Source organism: Ursus maritimus, unplaced genomic scaffold, assembly GCF_017311325.1.
Source record: "Ursus maritimus isolate PB19 unplaced genomic scaffold, ASM1731132v1 scaffold_5, whole genome shotgun sequence".
In the NCBI taxonomy this organism is placed as follows: Eukaryota; Metazoa; Chordata; class Mammalia; order Carnivora; family Ursidae; genus Ursus; species Ursus maritimus.
Genome location: NW_024426663.1, coordinates 12103805 through 12126395, shown reverse-complemented (window position 1 = coordinate 12126395; position 22591 = coordinate 12103805). Strand labels below are relative to the sequence as shown.

The following is a 22591-nucleotide window of genomic DNA, read 5'->3' as shown; positions in this document are numbered from 1 at the left end:
ATACTATAAAACTATAGTAACCAGAAGAGTATGGTACAGACACAGAAATAGACACACAGATCAATGGAACAGAGTGCCCAGAAGGAAATCCACTTACATGGTCAATTATGCTATGACAAAGAAGGCAAGAATATACACTGGCGAAAGAGTTTCTTCAATAAATGGTGTTGGGAAAACTGTACAGCTACATATAAAGAAATTTTACTGGACCACTTTCTTGTACCATACACAAATACAAACTTAAAATATATTAAAAACCTAAATGTAAGACCTTAAAACATAGGCAGTAAACTCTTAGACACTGGCTTTTGGAACAATTTTCCGGATCTGTCTCCCCAGGCAAAGGAAACAACAACAACAAAAAGGAATTGGGACTATATCAAACAAAAAAGCTTTTTATCAGTTAGGAAACCATCAATAAAACTAAAGGGCAACCTACTGAATGGGAGAGGGTATTTGCAAGTGATGTATCTGGTAGGGGATTAATATCCAAAATATAGGATGAATTCATACAACTCAACAGCAAAACAACAAATAAACCAATGAAAAAATAGGCAGAGGACCTTAATAGACATTTTTCCAAAGATGACGTTCAGTTGGCCGACAGACCCATGAAAACATCCTAAGCATCACTAATCACCAGGGAAATGCAAATCAAAACCATGAGACACCACTTCACACTAATCAGAATAGCAGTGTCAAAAAAGATGATTAAAAACAAGTGTTGGTAAGGCTGCGGAGAAGAGGAATCCTCTTGCAGTGTTGGTGGGAATATAAACTGGTGCTGCCACTATGGAAAAGAGTACAAGGTTCCTCAAAAAATTAAAAATAGAAATACTATATGACCTACTAATTCCACTACTAGATATTTACCGAAGGAAAATGAAAACACTATTTTGAAGAGATAGATGCATTCCTATGTTATTTGTAGCATCATATGATATCCAAGATATGGAAGCAATTGAAGTGTCCATCAAGGGTTGAATAAAGAAGATGTGATACGTACACACACACAATGGACTATAAAAAATGAATGCCCCATAAAATGCCCCATAAAAAATGAAATCTTTTTTTGTGACAACATGGATGGAGTTAGAGGCTATTATGCTAACTGAAATAAGTCAGAGAAAGACCAATACCATATGATTTCACTTATATCTGGAATCTAAAAAATGACACAAATGAACGAACAAAAAGTAACAGACTCATAAATACACAGAAAAAACTGGTGCTTCCCAGAGAGGAGGGTGGTGGGGTAATGGGCAAAATAGGTGAAGGGGATTAAGAGGTATAAACTTCCAGTTATAAAGTAAGTCAAAAAAATAATTAAAAAAAAGTCATAGCGACGAAAAATTCAGTACAGAGAATATAGTCAACAAAATTATAGTAACACTGCATGGAGACGGACAATAACTACCCTTAGGGTGGTGAGCGGTGAGTAATGTATAGAATTGTCAAATCAATATATTACACTCTTGAAGGCAACATAATTGTATGTCGACTATACTTCAATTTAAAAAAAAAAAAAGTGTAGTGATGAAAGAAAAGGAAAGAAGGAAGGTAGGGGAGGGAAGGAAGGAAAGAAAGGAGGACTGACCCAGGCAAATAAACTACTGAAAAAGAGAAGCCGTCAGAGGCCTCTTCATCTCCCCCACCCCCACACCATTGCTCTTCCACTCTGCGCACCTCCCTGGTACCCTTCACCTCTTCATTCCAGCTCTCTCGTGGAACTTCTCTTTTTCTCAGAACCTCTCCCTATCCTCCTCCTCAGATCCCATTAGAACCTGCCCCTTTAAAATTAGACCCTATGAAGATCCTAATGTTAATTCCTTAATTTCACATATCCCCTGGACTAAAGATTTTCCCAAAGTAAGCAAGGGTTCCCACAAATTTTCTGAGGAGGGGCGCCTGGGTAGCTTACTCAGTTAAGCATCGGCTCAGGTCGTGATCCCGGGGTCCTGGGATGGAGCCCACATCGGGCTCCCTGCTCAGCAGGCAGTCTGCTTCTCCCTCTCCCTCTGCCGCTCTGCCTGCTGTGCGCATTCTCTCTCTCTCAAATAAATAATCTTATTTTTTTAAAAATTGCTGAGGAACTTAACGTAGTTGTTTGGACTTACGAACCTGGTTTCTCAGATTTCTACGGCTAGTTCAAAGGCCAAGCACAACACTGGAGGAAAACAGCTAAGCAGGACAATTCTGAAAAATCTCTAGAACCGCAAATGTGAGACGAACACCCTGGCCTTGTTATATTGTCAGGTTTGCAATCACTAAGCGACTTCACCTGGCAATCGTTAGGGCTTTCCTGAAACCTATTGACTGGAATAAGATTCAGGCTTGCACTCAAACCCAGTGAGCGTGTGCACAACTATTACAGTTGACTCCAAATTGTTTCTAAGGAAAATTCTGGCCTTCTACCGCTGCTGAATGCACTCGGGTACTCTTCAACTCTGTGTTCATTGATAGGCTGAACTGAGATCTTTTCTTTCTAGTTAAAAGGACCAGGACAGAATGGGAAACCATGTCCACTCTAACTTTGGTTGGATTAGTACATCAGCTCACCCTCACCCTAGGCAGTTCAACTAAAAGGAAATCCACTAAAATCCTTAATTTTCAACTCCAATAAATGGAGGCCCCTAAACGAAGCCAAACTTAAGTCTGGTCTTTGTCATTATTGCAAAAGCTAGGACACTGGAAGAAAGATTGTTACCAATCTGAGCTCTCCGGGAGCCTTCAGCCCTCCAACCAACCTTTTCCTAATTACAAGGCTCGGAGGAACTACAGCATTTCTCCATCTTTCTCCAGGTTGGAAATGAATCGTGTTTACTGACACTGGAGATACACTGTTAGAGCTCAACCCCACTGTTATTAAACAGTCCCTTCCTCGACAAGTTCAAATGGTTCAAATAGCAGGGGTTTCTAGTAAACATCAGTGCATTCCTGTTTCTAAACCTATTCCCTTTCATTTACACCCTCTAAGAGATACTCACACTTTTCTCCTTACTTCTTTCACCCCTATCCTGTTATTGGGCCAAGATTTCTTAGAGAAATAACACACTAAAATGTCTTCCTCCCGAAAGTGGGAGGTAATTCTAGAATTTGATAGCAGCAAACAAAATAGGCAACCAGATGAATCAAATAACCCTTCAATATCTTTATTTGTTCCATCTCTGACAACACGGACCTAATAGTAAGGATACTAACTATGGGACCTATTGCATAGGCTGCAGGGCATCAAGCCCATAACAAGATTAAAAGGTTCAGGGCCTCCTTACTTCTGCCCTGGGGATAGGACATGCCCATATCTCAATACTTTTATTTAGGAAGGAGAACATTACTACTAGACTCTAACACCCCAAGGATTTACCAAAAGTCCTTCCGACTTCTCCCAAAATTTAAAAGCAGTTTTAGAGAATACAGAGTTACCTGGACGCTCTGCTTTATGACACTATGCAGAGGATTTGCTTCCTCCGCTTCCCTCTCAGCCTCTTCGCATGGAAGACAGCATCCACCTCTTAAACCTTTGCCTTAAAGGGACACAAAGTCTTCAAGGAAAAATTGCAGTTTCCTCAAACTAAACTTTGCTATTTGGGGCACCTAATTTCAGAACAAGGGCTACATTTCGATCCAAATAGGCATCTTGAACTTGCTCAAACCTAAATCAAGTGCCATTTATAAGGTTTTCTTGGCTAGCAGTCTACTATATTAAAAAAAAACAACAAACCTGACCCCGTATTTGAGAAGATCAGGATGATTGAGCCTTTAAAACCCTAAAGGAGGAACGCCTAGGTGGCTCAGTCAGTTAAGTGTTTGCCTTCAGGTCAGGTGATGATCCCAGGGTCCTGGGATGGAGTCCCACATTGGGCTCCCTGTTCAGTGGAGAGTCTGCTTCTCCCTCTGTCTGCAGCTCTCCCTGTTTGTGCTCTCTCTCTCTCTGACGAATAAATAAAATCTTTAAAAATAAAATAAGACCATAAAGGAAAGCTTAAAAAATCCACTGCCCTTGGACATCCCAATGATTAATTTCCTATTTTCCTCTCCCTCCTGAACTCTCACTACACCTACTCACTCCTCACATAACTAATCTTAACCCTGCCCCCCTCCTTCCCTCTTCTGTGGATGGAGCTCCTCAGGACTGTTTGTCTCCGACAGGTCACCCCTTGCCCCTGCCTGGCGACTCACAGGGAACACCTTTGGTTAACACTGACTTTTTTGTACCAACAGTTCTTATTTAAAAGGATCAAAATGGTAAAATATATGCTCCTTTGGAAGTCATCAAGGTACCTTTGCCCTTGGTTACCACAGTCTGAACTGTCTTACGCGGGCTTGCATTTTAGCCGACAGCAAAGCCACGTGTTCCTATATGACAATAGCGATGCCTTTGCAGTAGCTCATGACTTGGGAATGCCACCAAGTGCACTGCTCTCAAAGGAACCAACAACCAAATTTCTGTCATGATCCACGGAGATGTTCCTTCCAATGATAATCTAGAGACTAGAGATGCCCAGGAATTTCCTAGAAAAGGAAAAACAATATTGGTATTCTAATAATTGTTAGTTTGGTTAAAAAAAGAAAACTCTGGCTTAGGCCAAATAATAATCCAGTCCTGCCAGAGACTCCAAATTTCCCACTACTGATTACTATCCATGCATTGAATCACTGGTATACTGAAAAAGTGATAATCTTTGTGAATCAGCGGCGGAAGGGATATATGAATAAGGCTGCAAAGAGTGCCTGCTTTGCTTGCCTAGCCCTCCTGCCGAGACACGACTCAAGAACACCTGTTCACTGTTCCCAAGCACTGTAAATTCTTGAATGGAGGTTTGATATTTGGGGCGCCTCATTTCAGAACAAGAAAAGATCTTGATCTACTAGAAATGATCATCCCGACCTGAACCCCCTCCCCCCGCCCCTCCCCGGAACTTCATAGTGATGGGGGAACTCCCTTCACTGGACAAGTGTTTTGACAGATCTGTGCTGTTTGGTTGGCCAGTTTTACAACACGTTCACTGTGCTTACGACCCTCAATCCTCAAACATGAAAACAGTGTAAATAAGACCCAATTAGCAAAATTTGCAGAGACCCTTCAAATACCCTGGCCAACAGCACTGGCATTAATCCTTCTAAGTCTCTGGTCTACTCCTCTTGATAGATATCGTGAACACCTAATTGTTAAAACATGCTTTAGGAGAACAAACTTTACACAGCATGCCCGAGGGGATGAAGACCTTAAACATCTCGCTTTGCAGCCCAGAGATTTTGTCTATTGGAAAAGATATCTCCAGAAAGGCTTCATAGTGCAACTCTGTTGGAAAGGCCCCTCTTGGGTACCGTTAACCAACCCTTATGCAGCAAAACTCCAAGGAATCAACTCTTGGATCCCTGGGTTGCTTCTAGAGAAAGCACCAAACCCTGACTGGACCTGCACAGCAACTGGTGGCCTGAAAAATAGATTTCCAGGAGTTCAAACAGCTGAGAGAGCTTTCCCCAAAATGACAGAATCAGGCTTGTTTACCTTCTCCTCGCTGTTGCTTCTTATTTCCTTCCGTCCTTTCTTGACCCAATCTGTTGCAAAAAGAGGAAACCTCTCTGACTGTTCATCTGTTACCAGAAACTCCGATCTATTCATGATGTCAGGGACCCCTTGGTTTTACCTGTAAGCAATTCCTGTTTGATCCCAAGACCTATCAGTTTAGGCTGTTAAGAGACAGATGCTCTCATATCTGTTCTAACCTTTCTCTAACCATGACCATACCTCTTTAGCTGGTTGCCTTCAAGTTTGGCTCCTGGTTTAGAACTATTATATACATACAAACTGGGGTCATTATTCTATGTCATCGTTTTTAAATTTTGCACCTGTTGCCTGTCAAATCTCTACATTAGTGATGCACCCAGTAGGGTGGTGTCAGCTCAGCACTTACAGATGACCTCCAATGCTTGCAACCTTATAAGATATAGACCTCAGATGGGAAATGCCTGAGAGTTCTCCCTCATTCCCTTGTTAGTCAAATGTGGCCTCCACGGTTTGCAATATGTGCATTTTCCCTCTGATGTGGAACAGGGCAACCAGTAAATGTCCTTCCTGGCACCAAGGGACAAAACCACTAAATATCAAAAATCTAATCTTGAGCAGCAATGTTTTGAGGAAAGATCTTAATCAAAAGGGGGGAATGCAAAAATAAATAAAAGAAACCTCATTTAAAATGGAATCCGGAAGCCCTGAAGCATTTCATGTACTGCTAGTCACCGTAAGAAGCATACCTCGCATTTCCCAACAGCAAACTTACTTGACATACGCCAGCAGTGGGAAGGAAGAATTTCTCCTCATCTAGCAACAGCCCAGCCAACGAGAACTTAGTGAAACCATCCTCTCAGCTTCCTCCTTGCTTCTATAAAAGCAAGCCCCTCTCCTCTGTTCTCCAGACTTGCCTCTGGTTCACCATAATTTGCTTGTCCTGAAATACAATTCCTCTGCTATTCCCCAATAAACCCATTTTGCTGGTACAATAGCTGGCTCTTTTGTTTAAGGTCAACAAATATGAGGGACTTAGAGTGGCCCCAACAATTTGGAAAATGTACAAAGTCAAAGCATTCTTACTACCTGACTTCAAGAGTTATAAAGATACAGTAAACAAGACTATTTTATTTTAGCATAGCGATAGTCAGTAGAATATTCAGAAATAGATGCACACATATAGTCAACTGATTTTTTTTTTAATAAAGGAGTCAAATAACTCAGTGAGGAAAATTACTCTTTTCTGGAAATGATGTTGGAGAAACTGGATATCCACATGGAGGAAAAAATGAGACCCAACTCTTAGGTCTCATCATACAGAAAAATTAACTTGAAATGAACAATGACCTAAATAACTCTTCTAGAAAAAAAATACAAGAAAATCTTTCTGACTCTAGGGTAGACAAAAGCTTCTTAAATGGATAGGATACAAAAACTATGAAATACTAATAAGGGAAAAAACTTGAAAATGGACTTCATTAAAATTTAAAACTTTTGCTCTTTGAAAATTACTGTTAAGAAAAAAAAGGCAAGTCATAGATTTGGAAAGAGTATTTAGAATACATATATCTAATAAAAAACCAGTATTTAAAATACATTTAAAATGTTTACAGAGGATGTTGATAATGTGGGAGGCTATGCATATGTTGGGGGCAGGAGACATACAAAATCTCTAGCTTCTGCTCCGTTTTGTTGTGAACCTAAAACAACTTTAAAAAATATAATCAAAAAATCATAATCTATTAAAAATAGGACAGAAAAAATGCTTACAGCTCAATAACAAGAAAGCAAATAATCCAACTACAAAATGGGCAAAAGATTCAATAGGTATCTGGCATAAGACATAAATAGCCAAAGGCACATGAAGAGATCAATATCATTAGTCATCAATAACATGCAAATTAAAACCATATGACTGCATTACATAACTGCTATTATAATAGCTTTAAAAAAAAACAACAGCCCACCATAGCTAGTGCTGGCAAGGATACAAAACAATTGCAACCTTCATATATTGTAAAATGGTACAGTTACGTTGTACAGGTTCAGCAGCTTCTTTAAAAGGTCAGTGTTTATCATATATTAGGAATTCTTTTCTAAGGTATTTATCCAAGAAATGAAAACATATACACAAAACAACTTGTAAAGGAATGGTCAGAGAAGTTTTATTCAAATTAGCTGAAAGCTGGAAACCCATTAAGTGAGCAGTAGCTCCATACAATGGAGTATTATACAGCAATAAAAAGGAATAAACTACAGAGACATGCAACAACACGAACTAATTTTAAAAACACTATATTGAACAAAAGAAGTCAGACAAAAAAGTGTGTGATTTCACTAATTTACTTACTAACTCTAGTTAGACATATCTAAGCTGTAGTAATATAAAGTAACATAAAGCCAATCAATAAGTGGTTTTATTGTGGAAGAGCATAATAAAAACTTCAGGGTGATGGAAATACTCTGTGTCATGATTATGTTAATGTATACATTTCTCAAACCTCACCAAATTGCACACGTATGGTGCATGCAATTTACTGTAGGATGTATATTAAAGTTGATTTAAAAAACCCAATTTTGAGTGCCCCTTCTTAGGGTATAGTTACAAGAGAACATTCCTCTTATCCTAACAGGAAAAAATAGTTAATCTAAAAAAATCATAGTTTTATTTGAACCCATTAGGGGGTAGAGGCCACCAGGCAACAAAGTAACTGAATTTTAAAAAATGACAAGATTCTCCAAGGGAAGCTGAAACAAATGAATGATATATTTGACAAGAAGAAAGATTGCATAAAGCAATTAAGAATAAATCGGAGGCACCTGGTTGGCTGAGTCAGAACATGTGACTCTTGATTTTGGGTCATGAGTTTGAATCCCAGGTTGGGTATAGAGATTACTTAAAAATAAACTTAAGCAAAAAAAAAAAAATTAGAAATCAGTTAATGTTTAATGGATTTTTAAAGGATGACTGTGTGCTAGGCTAGTGCTGTAGTTTGCAAAAGCAGCAGAAACATAGAGGTGCTACAAGAAATGTTAAATTTTTGAAAGAAACACAGTGATAATGTCCATCTGTCCAAAATATTAATCACCAGCTTGAGATAGTTCAATCTCATCATTAGATCCCACTACATTACAAAGCTGTTTTTTGATGGTTTCTTGATAAAAAGTTCTATGAGAAAATAAATGTAGACTAGGTAATGAGGGTGGCAGGCTCCAATCTGATTCCATGATTTAAGAAGTTGTACAGCAGGTACACAATGCCCAAGAATAAGCACTTGTGGTTATTTGAAGAATACAAAAAAATATCATTTTTTATTTTAATACTCAGAAAGCTAAGATTAGAAGGGAACTTCCTTGACAAGCTATGGCTACTACCATACTCAGTGGTGAAAGAATGAATTTACCCCAGCTGGGAATAAGGCAATTCTCCTAAGATGCCCATTTTTACCAAATTATAAAAGAGGTCCTAGGAAGTACATTAAGGCAAGAAAAAAAAAAAAGGCATAAAAGATTGCAAAGATACAAATAAAACTCTTTTTTCCACAGAAGATATGATAGTCTAGAAAATCTCAAAGAATCTGGAAGAAGCTGTTATAACTAATTATTGACTATAGCAAGGTCACAGGAAAAAGCTTAAACTCAAAAATCAATACATACTTAAAAACTGAAATTAAAGGGGTACCAGGGTGGTTCAGTTGACTGAGCATTGGACTCTTGATTTCAGCTCAGGTCATGATCACAGGGTCGTGGGACTGAGCCCCCCATCAGGTTCTGCACTCAGCTGGGAGTCTGCTTGGGATTCCCTTCTTTTTCTCCCTTTCCCTCTGCCCCTTCCCATGTTTTCTCTCTCTCAAATAAATAAAATCTTTAAAAAAATTGTAATTAAAAGAAAGATTTATAAGGGATAAATCTAACAATTTACCTAGCAAGATTTGTATAGTGAAAAATCACAATGATGAGAGAAATTAAAGACATAAATAATGGAATATATACTGTGCTCCCAAGTCAGATATCTCAATCTTGTTAAACTGTCATATTCTCCAAATTGATTATGGATTCAATATAATCTCGATCAAAATCCTAGGAGGCTTTTGGTAGAAATTTACAATGATTCTAAAATGTATGTTGAAAAGCAAAGGAACTTAGAAGGCCCTAACAATTTTGAAGAACAAAATTTAGAACTCACACCACCTGATTTCATAATTTATTGCTTATTTAAAGATTGTATTTCTTTCTGAGAGAGAGAGCACACAAGCGGGGGGGCGGGGGGTAGAGGGAGAGGAAGAGAGATAATCCCAAGCAGACTCTGCACTAGGCACAGAGCCCAACATGGGGCTTGCTCCCACAACCCTGAAATCATGACCTGAGCCAAAACCAAGAGTCAATCGCTTAACTGACTGAGCCACCCATAATTTACTATTTAAAGTGCAGTAATCAAGACAGTGTGTGTTGGCATAGGCATAAATATAAATTAATAAGACAAAACAGGAAGCCCAGAAACAGACCCACCTATATATGAACAACTGATTTTCAATAAGGTAAAAGAAATTCAGTGGAAAAAGATAGTCTTTTCAACAAATGATGCTGGAAAAACTGGATATGCATATCCAAAAAACAAAACCAAAAACTAAAAACAACCCCCCACACACCTTTCATTCACACCGCACATTATATACAAAAATCAACTTGAGATGGATCACAGACTTAAATGCAATTCCTAAAAGTATTAAAAGAAAACATGAGAAAAATCTTTGTGATGTTGAGTTAGGCAAAGATTTCTACACACAAAGAAGGAACCATTGAAAAAAAAGGGAAAAACCGGATTTTATAAAAAATTTTTAAATTCTGCATTTCAAAAGATACTGTTAAGAAAATGAAAAGACAAGCTACAGACTAGGAGAAAATACTTGCAGTTTATCTGATACGTGAATTGTATCAACAATTTTATTTATAAAATTGGAAAATATTTTGAAGATTAGACATAAGAATGACAAACACATTAAAAGATGTCGAATACCATTAGTCACTAGGGAAATGCAAATTAATCGTTACCACTAGACACCTCCCGGAATGGCTACATGAAAAACAAACAACCCCTACAATACAAACTGTTCAAATGGTTAGAGTAACAAGAACTCTCATCTATAGCTGGTGGGAACATAAAATGCCATATCTTCTTTGGAAAATAGTTTGGCAGGTTTTTTATAAAGTAAAACATATACTTTACCATACAACCTAGAAATCCCACTCCAAAGTATTTTGCAAGTTTAGAATATGTCTACTGAGAAACTTGTACATGACAGTTTATTGCATCTTTATTCATAATGGACAAACGACTGGAAACCCTGGTAAATGGAGAAACAAACTGTAAAACATTCAATATGAAGAACAGCACTTAATAAAAAGTAAGGAGCTATTGTTAATGCAAAAACACAGATGAATCTCAAAAACATTATACTGAGTGAAAGGTCGGCTTGAAGCCTGTGTTTTGTATGATTCCTTTAAATAATATTATGGAAAAGGTAAAACTATAGGGACAAATCAGTGGTTGTCAGGGACCAGGTATGGGGAAATTAGTATGGGATAACTTTTTTGGGGTGCTGGAAAGGTTTTTGTATCTTAAATATGTTGGTGGTTGAAAAACTGTATAATATGTCAAAGCTTATTACCATGTATACCTAAAAAGGATGAATTTACCTTATATAAACGTGATCTAAATTTTTAATGGGAAAAAATATCAAAAACCAGCCACAGGGGATTTTTTTCTCTTTTTGGCTATTTCACCCTAAAGGCACTGCAAATGCAACATGTTTCTCTTGCATTATGGTTTCTTTACAAGTTGTATTCTTTCCTCATGAGTAGAAAAAGACAGTCTATCATGCCACCTAAAAACATATTTCCTATCAAAAGATAAAGGAACAAATCAAAATGTTTTATATTTTCCTATTACATACCACATCTCTGAATATCTCTTCAAAAAGCATCATCTTTCCTAAGCAGTCATAAGTTACAAAAACCAGTTTTTCGTTTATATATAAGCATAGTGTTTTAAGAGGGGAATTAACCTCTGTATTATTCAAGTCAATAAAATAAGTATTAAAATTCCTAAAATCATATTACTTGAGGCCTTTCTCTATTTTATTTTATTTTTTATTTTTTTAGATTTTATTTATTTATTTGACAGAGATAGAGACAACCAGCGAGAGAGGGAACACAAGCAGGGGGAGTGGGAGAGGAAGAAGCAGGCTCATAGCAGAGGAGCCTGATGTGGGGCTCGATCCCATAATGCCGGGATCACGCCCTGAGCCGAAGGCAGACGCCCAACCGCTGTGCCACCCAGGCGCCCCCCTTTCTCTATTTTAATTTCAAGATGAGACTTAGGTGTTTCTCTATGTTTCAGGTGATTTTTATTAGTTGAGTTAAAAAACAAAAGATAGTAAAAAGACTCTAGTAATAGAGATACTGATAAAGCATATAAATGTTTCCAAATATAGTAACAGATCAGGTAACAATGGAAAGACAAAAAGCTTAACGCTGGCCACTTACAGGACACAGCATTTCTGGGACAGAACCAAAATAACGAAAAAAAAAATGCAACTGATATGTGAGGTGTTGTTTTAGTGCTGGGGTTACAGCAGAGAATAAGATGAAATCTTTCCCCTAACAGACTTATATGTTCATGAGGAGGCAGTCAATAACAAATGAAAAAAATAAAGTCAAGTAATGGTGAGTGCTAGAAAGAAAAGAAAAGGGATTCAAAAATGATTCATAGAGGCAGGGCACCAGTTTAGAGACTTGACTTGAATTATTTAAATGAGGGAACACGCTTTGTACAAATCAGGAATAAAGGGAACACGCTTTGTACAAATCAGGGATAAAGGCATTCTTGACAGAGGGACCAGCAATGCAAAGTCCCAGAAGTATTCTTTGGGGGTATTCTAAACAATGGAATAGTGTGAGTCAGACAGAAAGAATAGCAATAGCTAGGGGTAAAGTACCACATATTATAAAGTTGTGAATTCCAAGTCCATTCATTTATCAAAAACTATGGAACATTGGCAGTTTTTTTTTTTTAATGTTATTGGTGGAGAAGGGCTGAGTCTGGTTTTCCTTATTTTAACATTAGATGCCTATTAGATATCTAAGTGGAAATGAGTTCAGGGGAGTAGGTGAAGCTGAAGATACTCAGCACAGAAATGGGAAGAAAAAGAGAAACAGTGAAGCTGGTCAGACGGAAGACAGAAATCAAAAATATGATAGTAATACCACAGGTTTCCAGAAAGTAGAAAGAACTGGCCAAGAGGCAAGACCAGATCCAAAATAAATAAATTAATTAATAAACAAAACCACACCTAAACTCAGCATACTGAAATTGAAGAACACCAGAGACAAAGCAAAGTTTTAAAAGGTAAAAAGAGGAAAAAAACAATGACTGCCCGGTCAAGTTCACAGCTCATCAACAGACTGGAAACCTAACAGCAGTCTACAATAATAAAACTACAATGCAATTCACATTTCTGCCAGATAATATACAGCATCAATGCCATCAATATCTCAGTTCATTTAAGAGAAGCATTATGAGCTCAGCTTTTGTTTGGGGACAATTAAACCATTTTAACTTAATATTTAGATCAAGACTCAAATGTAGATTGGGACATAGAATTAAAAGCATCTTAATTCTTTTGGGAGTTTGAACTACCAATCTTGTTTCATATAAAGATTGGTTAAGTTTTTATTTTTTTTTATTAAAGGACAAAGTGTCTAATGGCCTTTTAGGATAGAAAATATGGCACATGAATACTCATTGAAGAATTTGTATAGATATTTGGAAAATATCTGGAAAGTATTTTTTTTTTAAAGATTTTATTTATTTATTCGACAGAGATAGAGACAGCCAGCGAGAGAGGGTACACAAGCAGGGGGAGTGGGAGAGGAAGAAGCAGGCTCACAGCGGAGGAGCCTGACATGGGGCTCGATCCCATAATGCCGGGATCATGCCCTGAGCCAAAGGCAGACGCTTAACCGCTGTGCCACCCAGGCACTCCTGGAAAGTATTTTTTAATCCTACTTTACCAAATAATCTTATCTTTCATTCTTTAATGTAGTTAATATTTCCTATCCTTAGGTCTTTCTTTATAAAGAATCCAGGGATGCCTGGGTGGCTCAGTCGTTAAGCATCTGCCTTCCACTCAGGGCGTGATCCCAGAGTCCTGGGATCGACCACCTCATCGGGCTCCCTGCTCTGCTGGGAGCCTGCTTCTTCCTCTCCCAATCCCCCTGTTTGTGTTCCCTCTCTTGCTGGCTGTCTCTCTCTGTCAAATAAATAAATAAAATCTTAAAAAAAAAAAAATCCAAAAATTTCCTGTAATAAAATCAATCTATTAGGTTCTCAAAAAAAGAAGAAAAAAAATTGGCATAAAGCATCCATAAAATCAATTACTACAGTCATTGCCAGGAGAAAATATAATTTCAATTGTTTTTTTTAAATGTCTAAATTTAGAAGACTTAATTTTAACACAGAAGTTTTTTTGATATAATTTTGTCTCAGGATACTGTTGTACTATTGCCTAGTTGTCTGCCCTTAACATGTTCATCACAAATCTTGCATAAAGTGCTACAATATATGTAATAGATTTGTATTTTTAAATCGAGTCTTGAACTGAAGTAATGGTTTTGATAGTTGTTTATATTAACTTGCTGAAATATCAATTTAGAAACATTTAAAAATACTTTTTGCATTATTTGCTAAGTAACGAACTACTTAAAATTTTAACAAGCCACATTTATGAGTTCACATTACAATTTCAAATAAAGCTGGTTAAGTCCAAAAGAATCCCGTATTTAAAAATCAGCTGCTTTCCACCGCCTACCCCCAACCCCCAAATCACTACAGTCCTTGCAAAAAAAATCACAACTATAAAAACTCCATCATTATTTAGTGAGAAACAGAGTAACGAAGATAGGAATTATGCCAATTACCCCAGTGTGTATTCTTTAAATCTCATGGAAATGAAATCAGTGTCAATCAGTGTATCTATACAACGCTTTCATTATTTAACTACAAAAATGGATTACAGAAATTATCATATATGTAATCTATGGTTTCATGCAACTAAAAAGTTTTATTAAGCCACTCACTCTGAAATTAATGAACAAATCATTCACTCCAGTTTTCCACAGCTTTCCAGTGTGAAATTATTTTCTAACATATCCTAAACAAAGAATATGTTCCTTATAAGCAAACAGGCCATTGCTTTTAATAAGAATCATTTATTGTATATTATTAAAGTGGAGGGTTAACTGGTACAGTACTATGCATAATCTCTCACCCTTGAAAATTTAAACACAAATGGATAAAAATAGCAAAGCAGAATGAGCATGTAAAAGACAAAATTTAAGCATATTTTATAGAGAATGTTCCCTGTTGTATCTATGCACTAATGTTCTTCTCCATTGTGTCTTAATAAGTTTATGGCTTATTCCTCTTCTACAGGATTACTGACTTCTTACAAATAATGAACATATTTTCCATCAATTAATGTTACATACAGTTTTAGATATTTCATTCAACTCAACTAATTAGGTGACTGAAATATTCAACTAAATGTGGCATTGTTAAGAAATTAGAGCCTATTCCACTGCCTCAAAATGTGATATTGTTCCTCTATGAAATCTGTACAATAGGATATAAGGCAAATATCCCAGCTACAAAAAGATAAATTAAAAATGCCAACCCTGATCTGTTTACTGTGCTGTTTACTGTGTTAATATTATAATTTCATTAAGTATTACATTTTTTTTGTTAAATGCTAACTTGTGGAATAATCATTTATACTAAATGTGGAAAAAAGTGGAAATGCTTAAAAATGTGTACCGGCACTAAACTGTTTTATCACTTTTATATTTAATTATAAATTAATGTTTAAAAATTGAGTTATTCTTCCTATGTTATCTGATATGCCAGGAAAAAACAGATTATTATTCTTCAGGGTAACTAAAAGAGGTATCACTACTCAAAAAAAAAATAAAAAAAAAAAAGAGGGGCGGGGAGTGGGGAGAAGGAAAGCTTTCTTTTGTACACATAAAATTTTAGACCTAAATGGATAACAGGAAAATGTTTAAAAAATACATCCATCTATGGACAAATTTCTGTAGCTTGCTCCCACAGTTAATCAACAGGGACACATTTAAGAATATTATAGCCATATACCAATATACTTATATTTGTCAAAGTTAAGATTCAAATTCGCTACAGCACAGCACACATTCATGAGTGTATGCCACATGATTCAAAAACTCCCACTGAATATAACAAAATAAAAATCTGTGAATAAATATAAGGCATTCTAAAATAAAATCTGCAGGAAACCAACAAGAGTCCAACAAAGATTTCTATGATCTAAATTTTACTTCATATAGTCTTCAAAATAGATTTAGTTGTAGTGCCACACATTAACAAGTTAACTGCTTACCAAAATACCTTTTTCCTGGTAGCTAAATGTTACTACTTAAAAAAAAAAGTTAAGTGCTTAAGGGAATAAGAATGCAGCAGAAAATTACAGGAGCCCACGTATCCTTTTTCTTAAATTTAATTTGTCATATATAAGGTTTTTATATACAATCAGTGTGCATTGTAACAGTTTATATTAAAAGTCAATCAAGTTTATCTAAAATGTTACCTGGCTGCATAGCACATTTGACATTATTGCCCACATGAAAAGGGAAAACAAATGGATTTACAATAACTTTTGGCCATTTTGGATTCTGAAAAGTGTTCATACACCTACCCTTTTAAACCAAATGCATCTGAAAAAAATGTTTCCAGAGCATGCAGTTTAGATTTTACATATTATCTCAGCATTTTGTTACTACAAACACAATATTTACTAAAAAAGAAAAAAAAAAAAAGAAATAACATGTATCTAATAAAATAGTCAATATAAAAAGAGGACTAATGGAATTAGGTGGCCCCTTTCCCCATTTTTTACATTCTAAACAATGATTCCATCAAGACAAATCATTAAAAAGTGTTATTACACTGATATTTTTAAATGATAAGAAGGCCTGAGTTGGTAGGGAAAGGAACAGTCAAAAAAAGCCTGAGAAGGGAAAGGAAGTAAGGAAAGCTCATTTAATCCATTTACAATAATTTACAGCCATTTGTGTGTGTGTGTGTGTGTGTGTGTGTGTGTGTGTGTGTAAAAAGGCATAATAATAGATCACAAACAGGAAATTCCTGGCTATTTTACAGATATAAGTACAGAATTTAAATATTCAAGCTTGTGATGAAAAGCGGCAAGGTGGTCGCAGTGTACAATGTAAACAAGTAGCTTTGGAAAGTGAACAAAGTCCTTGAGTGTTTTTTCTTTATTAAGAAAAGAACTCTCTTTCATTCCTTCCTGAAACATGATCACAGGTCAGAGTAAAGTTCATATACAAACATAATTTAAATGGAGGTCAGTCTAAAATCACTGACTTAAAAACAGTTTTATCCAGCCTATATGGAAGGGCAGTGTTGAGGTCCCTGTAATAGTAAACATTTTCCATTTCTTTAAAAAAGAAAAAAAAAAGTACTACAGTATTTGTAGTACAGTGCAGCATAATCCTTAAATATAAAAATATTTTCTCTTCTGTTGGGATAATAGACCTTGCATCCTGGAAAGAAGTAACAATACTGCTACTGATAGAAGATCTGTTTATATCTTTCAAGTCATGTAAGGCAATTACTGTGTTGGTTTATGATATATGGCTAAAAGAAAAGTCCAGAAAGACGAAGTATCAGTTTTTGTTATGTTTTCCGACTACTCCAGGTATGCTCGGGTGTACTTTTGTGTTCAATTGAGTGTTCAAATGGAGATCTGGAGCCATAAGGAGATCTCTGATCTAGTGGTGATCTGGGGCCACTACTGGAAGCTCTGTGGTCCATTTGCCAATCTGAGTGATACCTATAATCCCTGGACGATTTATGGTGTGTATATTCAGAACTTGCCCGATGGTCTGAATGTAACCGATGATCTGAATGAGAACGATGATCAGAATGAGATCTATCCTTTAAACCTCCTTCCAAATTTGACCTGTGATCTCTACTCCTGTGATCATCCAGTTTTCTGTGTTTCTCTCTATCACTGTAATACCTAATAAAAGATAAATTAGAGATTAAATTAATAATGCAAATTAAACACTTCCAAATAAAACAATTATTAAAAAATAAAACACAAAAATACTTTAAAGCATCCTTTTAATGTGTATAAGCTCTGTGTTTCACTACAAAAACTTCCTAAGTGAGCTTCAGTCATTGGACCTATCTGCATGCCTCTCTGGAAAAATCATTCAATTCACAAAACCAAAAGTGAACCATACAGAACACTTCAGGCAGCATCTAATTTTACACGCCCATTTTATTATTTAATTATTTTTTTACTATTTAATACAATTTAATTTTTAGTTAAAGCATAATTGATATACAGTATCACATTAGTTTTCAGGTGTACAACACAAAGATTTTGAAATTATACACATTATGAAATGCTCACCATGCTTAAGTGTAATTACCATCTCTGTCACCATACAAAGTTATTACAATGCTGACTATATACCTAAGCTGTACTTTATATCCCCATGACTTATTTAAAACTGGAAGTCTGTACTTCTTAATCCCCTTTACCTACTTCACCTATCCCCCTCATTTCCCTCCCTCCTGGCAACCATCAGTTTGTTCTCTGTATTTATGAGTCTTTTTTTCTCCTTGTTCGTTGTTTTTTTTTTTTTTAAAAGATTTCAGACACAAGTGAAATATTTTATTTGTATTTCTCTGAGTTATTTCACTTAGCTCACATGCCCATTTTTCAATTGGTTGCTACTTTTTGTTCTATGCAACAATTGTACTAATGCATCTTAATATCTGGAAGTGGGGATTAAGATAACAATCTAGAATACCCTTGAAACCAGAGCCTTATGAACCTCTAAGCAGAAAAAAAAATAAAAACCTCTAAAATGCAGTCTGTGAACTAATTTGCCAGAAGGGGATTTTCATTAGTTGGGGAAAGGTCATTGTTATAAACAATATAAACTATGTTCTATAAGCTTGTGAAATTATTAAAATTTACTATTTCAAATACAGCTTTTCGTTTTGTGTGCCCTTTTCTAATTGTAAGAGCCATTCTACAATTGATGTATTTATAAAATGACAGTGCTTATATTACAGAGAAGAAATTATTGCAGTGAGCACAACTAAAATGCAAAGAAAATCTACTGATTTATTTCTGATCTTTATTCTCAGTTTTTTCTTTTGCTTTTCATAATTATCATTAACTGATGAAAATATTCCTTTACCAAGTAAAATGTACTTTGTTGTTATTATTATATTAGGTTGTTTACTACTCAAAGGCTTCAAATCACAACAGACAAAAGTTTAAACTCAATAAAGTGTTTTCACATCAGTTAATTTTTTCCCTATGTGTTTTTTTAATGGAATTGAACAGAGAACTCCGCCCACCAAATTTCAGTCATATTCCATTGAGTTTTTATTTTACTCTATTACTGTATTTTGAAGAATATTTGAGTCAATATTCTCCTAAAACTAACAAAAATGAATCCTATGACTTATTAATTATAGAATTCCCTACACTTTCATCTCTTACTACACACTTTGATCTCAAATTTAGAATTAAAAAAAAAACATTTTATAGAAATTCAGTTCTCAATATTAGCAAAAAGTACAATGTATCAGGGTTTTTTTTATTTATAAACAAACACCTTTATTTCACTTAAGATTTGTTATGATTACCTGAATACTGAATTAACTGATAAGGTCAAGCACTGTAAATTAAAAAAAAAAAACCTGAATAAGCAAAATTTCAAAACTAATTGTCCAGTTTACCTGCTTTCTTGCTTGTAATGATCCCAGTCACGATGATCTTTACCATTACTAAAAGAAGAATAGGGTCTTTTCCTAGAGTCACTCTTTTTGTAAGAATCTCCCTGATGTCGGTCTTTATGATGATCATGATACTGAGATAAGTGTCTATCAGATGAATAACTATCCCTGCTGCTATCATCGTGATTTGTATTCTCTTTTAATCTTTCCACATCTGTTAGATGAAAGAATACAGCTTTTGTTAAGGACGTAAAAAAAAAAAAACACATGGTAAACAAAAGTAACTTTGCTGCTAGATTATAAGAACTCCTACTTCAACTCCAGAAAAACAAATTCAGTTGCCCAACAAAGACTTTAGAAATGGTCTATAAAGGCAGTACAGTAAGGCCTACAAAAGGGTTACTGTATTCTGAAACGTGAAAAAAATACAACTGAAAAATTTAAGGCCCAATGTCTTCTCAGACTACAGACTTGCACCAATAGAATACATTATTATTTGAAATATTATTTTTAAAAAATATATTCACTTTAACAATTATTCTGTAAGTTCTATAAACTAGCAAAAGGTTGATTTATGGAAAGGTTAATAAGCTAAAAAGGATTACTGTTTAAGATAACAGATTTGATAATGAAAATGTGGGTATATAGTATATAAAACAAACCTGAAAGAGGAAAACAATTTTTAAATTTATTCGCTAAAACAATTAGTAACACTTACCTGGATTTCTAATCACTTGAGCATTCAAGTTGCTGTTCTGGTCATTATTTTGCTAAAATAAATGCACATACATAAGAATCTTTTAAGTGGCTTCAAATACCCTTACAAAATAGGAAAAAGAAAAAAAACAAAAAACAAAAAACATGCCCTAAAAGGAAAATCCTGATGCTGAAAGAAGTCCTCATATATTAGAGTGTATAAATGCATCACTTCCAGATACCTTTTTTTTAAAGCAGACTATTTGCACCATGACTTTCTTAAAAATTTGACTTTGAATTTTAGACTTACAGAAAAGCTGAAAAAAATAGTACCCAGAGTTCCCATATGCCTTTTACCCAGCTTCTCCTAATGTTAATATCTTACATAACACCACAGCATAATCAAAACTGAGTAATTACTAACATTGGTATAATACTATGAATTGAACTAGAAACTTTATTCAAATTTTACATTTTTCCAATAAAATATTTTTTCTGCTCCAGGATCCAAACGGGTATTCCATATAACACTGAGTTTTCATGTTTTCTTAGTTTCCTCCAATCTAGGACAGCTTTTTAGTATTTTTCTTGTCTTCGATGACCTTCACACTTTTGTAGAGTACTGGACAGTTATTTTGTAGAACATCTTTCAGTTGGGGTTTGTCTGATATTTTTCTCATGATCAAACTAAGGTTATGCATTTTTGCTAAGAATTCCACAAAAGTGATGTACCTTTCTTAATGCATGTACTAAGGGTTCATGATGTTAACCTTGATCACATGTTTAAGGTGGTTATTAAACATCTTGGAAGAGATACTCTTAGACTATGCCAATTATCTTATTTTTATGCCAATTTTAGCTTCCTCCAGAAGATCCTACCTACAACTTTAATCATGCTCTAACAGTGATTTTATATTTCCTTCATTCCTTCTACATTTATTAATTGAATTCTTCTATAAAGAATAATGTCTCAGTTTTAGTAACATAAATTAAAGGAAAAAATATGATGCATTAACTTACCTGAGATTCCTGCCGTTTTTTAATAGCATGTTTATATAATTTATGTAATTTTCTTGCATCAAACTCCGTAAACTTAGATACAAAAATCCACAGGTTTCTAGAAGAAAAACAGGTAAATTAGTCTGGTGAAAAATATTTAGTTTTTTCATGGAACCACTAACCACTACATAGAAACACACATATTTATTAGCCTTCTATGGAACAAAGTCTAAGGACATTATTTCTAGTATTTTAAAAACTTTATATGGCGAAGACTCCAATCCTTCTTTCTTTTTAAGTCATCTCTACGCCCAACACTGAACTCACAACCCTAAGATCAAGAGTTGCAAACTCCAACAACTGGGCCAACGAGGTGCCCCCATAATGGATAAGACTCCAAATGAAACTAACCATTAAGTTTTACTTCTCTTCCAAATCCCTTCCTTTTATAATCTTTTAGAGTGAAAAGTAGTAATCCATCCTAATCTGAAACCAAAAAGATGTAAACTTACAAATCAGGAAGGGACTCATATTATGATTCATATTACTATAAAAGAAACAAGCTATGTTAGTAGTCTGACTAAAGATACCATCAGATAATGTGGATTAAGCTTGTTTAAGAAGGGTCCTAAAGTGTGTTAAAGAGCAACTGTATGGGAGCCATTTACAGAGAAACTAACTTTGGATCCCGAATATAGAAAGAGAATGTGGTTATATTTCCACTTAAGCCTTATATATATATAATTGAACTTTACTGTATACTTGTTCTATGGTTCTATGGTTTGGGGGTCATCATATGAGTTGAAAGAGCTTGAAGTAAGATTTACTTATTTATTTCAGACAGAGAGAGAGAAAGAGCATGCAAGTGAGAGAGTGAACAGGCAGAGCGGCAGAGGGAGATGGTTCGATCCCAGGACCCTGAGATCACAACCTGAGCCAAAATCCAGTCTCAGATGCTTAACCGACTGAACCACCCCGGCGCCCCTCCTCATAATAACATCTTATCATTATCATTCAACTGAAAAATATACAGTGCCTTATATATAGTTTATAAAGGGTTTCAAGTACAGATGATGTTATTTTGCAGATGATTACTAGTGGGCTCAGAGATATTCCCTAACTGTTCAAGATCACAAAGCCAATAATTAGCCAAGATGGGGACCAAGCATGTCCTGATGCCACTCCAGGAATCATTCCGTGGCATTATAAGCACATGACTTCAGGCTATTATTATTGTCCATGCATGGCTTCAGTGTCTTCAGACATGACAGCTCAGTTTCATTTGTTTTCAAAAGCCTAGTGATCATAATCAACTTTCTGTCTCCTCTAACATGGGTCCTGGTGGAGTTGAAGAAGAAAGGGGACAAGGACAGAATCTTTAGTGTAATCATCAGTCCTTCAGAAATATGTCATTATTACAGTTTTTGCTTTGATGTGTAGCTGCACTGCATACAGCAAGGAAATCAGCAGACTAATAAACTGATATGACTGGGTTGTGGTCATTCTGT

General features: G+C 35.5%; 1 protein-coding gene across 2 annotated transcripts in view; it reads right to left on the bottom strand.

The window, feature by feature from the left end:
- Positions 1-16085: 16085 nt before the first annotated feature.
- Positions 16086-22591, bottom strand: part of CHD1 (chromodomain helicase DNA binding protein 1) — a 71497-nt gene continuing 64991 nt past the window's right edge. For both annotated transcript variants that reach the window (XM_040622045.1, XM_040622046.1), the window contains 4 exons: positions 21105-21201; positions 20107-20158; positions 19392-19602; positions 16086-17646 (listed from right to left, as the gene is read on the bottom strand). In XM_040622045.1, the coding sequence (XP_040477979.1) occupies positions 17301-17646; positions 19392-19602; positions 20107-20158; positions 21105-21201 (706 nt within the window). In that variant the 3' untranslated portion in view covers positions 16086-17300. The remainder of the gene's footprint in view (positions 17647-19391; positions 19603-20106; positions 20159-21104; positions 21202-22591) is intronic.